The sequence below is a fragment of the Chiloscyllium plagiosum genome, unplaced genomic scaffold (genome assembly GCF_004010195.1).
Source record: "Chiloscyllium plagiosum isolate BGI_BamShark_2017 unplaced genomic scaffold, ASM401019v2 scaf_3576, whole genome shotgun sequence".
Lineage (NCBI taxonomy): Eukaryota > Metazoa > Chordata > Chondrichthyes > Orectolobiformes > Hemiscylliidae > Chiloscyllium > Chiloscyllium plagiosum.
The window spans coordinates 26,056-29,256 of record NW_025213751.1 but is presented as its reverse complement, the minus strand read 5'-3'; the positions used below and the strand labels follow the sequence as shown (position 1 = coordinate 29,256).

The following is a 3,201-nucleotide window of genomic DNA, read 5'->3' as shown; positions in this document are numbered from 1 at the left end:
GAGGGCAGTGTAGGGGGGAGAGGGAGGGGGAAGGGGGATGGGAGGGGATGGTGAAGGGGCAGGTTTCCTTCACTGAAGGCCATTGATGAAGCACGAGGCTCTTTGGGACATTTCCCCAGCGCCACGCTCACTGAGATTGTCCCTCACAACTCAGGCTTTTCAATACAGAACTTCATTTCTCCGGCCCTGGTCCACGGGGGTCTGTAGTTTCTCTTTGGTGGGTTGTTCGGTGAAGGAACTGAGCCACGTCCATACCGGTGGCAGGTAAACACACCTCTCGTACAGACTGCAGAACTCCAGCTGACAACTAAATAACAGAAAATGTTCCACTGACTTGGGAAGGTGCTAGTGAGGTGCCGACCTGTGTCTCTGTCAGTCGGGATCGCAGTTTCTCCAGGTGACTGTCCTCCGGAGTGATCTCAGTCAGCAGTGGGTGACAGTGCTCCTCACACGCCCGCAGCCTGGCCGAGGTACAATGGGAATGGTCAGTAAACCGCTGCCAGAGCTGGCCCAGAGTCTGACACGAGCGAAGCTGCTCTGTAATCTCCTGCTGAACATGGATCCACCTGAAATGACAGAACCAACTCATCCAAACATCCCAATCTCAGGCGTCAGACAGAGAGAGACACAAGCTTTCACCACTGTTGGGCATATCGTTTATAGCCTCCCTCCCCTTCCCCAACCTTAACATCCCTCCCTCTCCTGAAGGGACTGACTCTCACTGGGATACGGGGTCCCCTTCCCAATCCTGAAGGGGCTGACCCTCACTGGGGTACGGGGTCTCCCTCCCTCTCCTGAAGGGGCTGACTCTCACTGGGGTACTGGGTCTCCCTCCCTCTCCTGAAGGGACTGACTCTCACTGGGGTACGGGGTCCCCTTCCCAATCCTGAAGGGACTGACTCTCACTGGGGTACGGGGTCTCCCTCCCTCTCCTGAAGGGGCTGACTCTCACTGGGGTACGGGGTCTCCCTCCCTCTCCTGAAGGGGCTGACCCTCACTGGGGTACGGGGTCTCCCTCCCTCTCCTGAAGGGGCTGACTCTCACTGGGGTACGGGGTCTCCCTCCCTCTCCTGAAGGGGCTGACTCTCACTGGGGTACGGGGTCTCCCTCCCTCTCCTGAAGGGACTGACTCTCACTGGGGTACGGGGTCCCCCTCCCTCTCCTGAAGGGGCTGACCCTCACTGGGGTATGGGGTCTCCCTCCCAGTTCTGAGTGGGCTGACTCCATTTGCCAGAGCGGCGAGGAGAGAAGGAGTGGTGAAGCGAGGGCTGCCAGGAAGGGTGAGTTTTCCCGCATTAAAAGGGACTGACCTCGGGAGTCGGGCCTCCATTTGCTGAGAGTTGCGAGGGAGGAGCGAAGGACTTCTGGGAAATCATCTATTTGTGTGGTTGTGTTACCCGAAACACTACTCGGGTAGTGTCTCCACCCATCCTTCTCCTCTTACCAAAAAAAAGGTTCTGTGCGTCAGATTGGTAAGGTAACGAGTTTATTTTTTTATTCCTTATTTTTTCAACAGACTCTTTGGGAATTTAGAATATTGGGAATGGAGGTTGGGGCAGTTGAATGTTCCTCCTGCAGAATGTGGGAGGTAAGGGTCACCACTAGTGTCCCTGCTGACTTCATCTGCGGGAAGTGCACCCAACTCCAGCTTCTCGGACACCGTGTTAGGGAATTGGAGCTGGATGAGCTTCGGATCATTCGGGAGGCAGAGGGGGTTATTGAGAGGAGTTACAGGGAGGTAGTCACACCTCAGGTACAAGGAACAGGCAGATGGGTTACCGTCAGGAGACGGAAAGGGAACCGGCAGGCAGTGCAGGGATCCCCTGTGGCCATTCCCCTCAACAATAAGTATACGTTTTAGATATGGTTGGGGGGGAACAACTTACCGGGGAAAGCAGTGGGGTACAGGGCTCTGGCACAGAGTCTGTCCCTGCTGCTCAGAAGGGAAGGGGGAAGAGGAGCACAGCATTAGACATTGGGGACTCCATAGTTAGGGGGACAGACAGGAGGTTCTGTCGGGATGAGAGAGACTCACGGCTGGTGTGTTGCCTCCCAGGTGCCATGGTTTGTGATGTCTCTGATCGTGTTTTTGGGATCCATGAGGGGGAGGGGGAGCAGCCCCAAGTCGTGGTCCCCACATAGGCACCAACGACACAGGTAGGAAGAGCGATGGGGATTTAAGGCAGATATTCAGGGAGCTAGGATGGAAGCTTAGAGCCATGACGAACAGAGTTATTGTCTCTGGTTTGTTGCCCGTGCCACGTGCTAGTGAGGCAAGGATTATGGAGAGAGAGGAGTTGAACACGTGGCTACAGGGGTGCAGGAGAGAGGATTTTGGATTCTTGGATAATTGGGGCTCTTTCTGGGGTAGGTAGGACCTCTACAAGCAGGATGGTCTTCATCTGAACCAGAGGGATACCAATATCCTGGGGGGGAAATTCGCTAAGGCTATCGGGGTGGGTTTAAACTAATCCAGCAGGGGGATGGGAACGAAAATTGTAGTTCGAGTATAGAAACGGTTGAGAGTAGGGAGGTCTGAAATCAAGTTTCAGGGACACAAGATGGCACCGGCAAGCAAGAAGGTGGTTTGAAGTGTGTCTACTTCAACACCAGGAGCATCCGGAATAAGGTGGGAGACCTTGCAGCATGGGTTGGTACCTGGGACTTCGATGTTGTGGCCGTTTCAGAGGCATGGATAGAGCAGGGTCAGGAATGGTTGTTGCAGGGTCCAGGATTCAGATGTTTCAGTAAGAACAGAGAAGATGGTAAAAGAGGGGGAGGTGTGGCACTGTTGGTCAAGGACAGTATTACAGTTGCAGAAAGGATGTTTGGAGACTCGTCAACTGAGGTAGTATGGGCTGAGGTTAGAAACAGGAAAGGAGAGGTCACCCTGTTGGGAGTTTTCTAGAGGCCTCCGAATAATTCCAGAGATGTAGGGGAAAGGAGAGCAAAGATGATTCTCGATAGGAGTGAGAGAGACAGGGTAGTTATCAGGGGGGACTTCAACTTTCCAAATATTGACTGGGAACACGATAGTACAAGTACTATAGATGGGTCAGTTTTTGTCCAGTGTGTGCACGAGGGCTTCCTGACACAGTATGTAGACAGGCCAACAAGGGGCGAAGCCACATTAGATTGGCACTGGGTAATGAGCCTGGCCAGGTGTTAGACTTGGAAGTAGGTGAGCACTTTGGTGATAGC

General features: G+C 53.9%; 1 protein-coding gene across 1 annotated transcript in view; it reads right to left on the bottom strand.

Moving 5' to 3' along the window:
• The window catches only part of LOC122547709 (nesprin-1-like), a gene marked incomplete at its 5' end in the record, with an annotated part of 19,567 nt that overhangs the window by 6,277 nt on the left and 10,089 nt on the right, over positions 1 to 3,201 (bottom strand). The window contains one exon of the mRNA XM_043686303.1: positions 362 to 566. Coding sequence (XP_043542238.1) covers positions 362 to 566 — 205 coding nt within the window. The remainder of the gene's footprint in view (positions 1 to 361; positions 567 to 3,201) is intronic.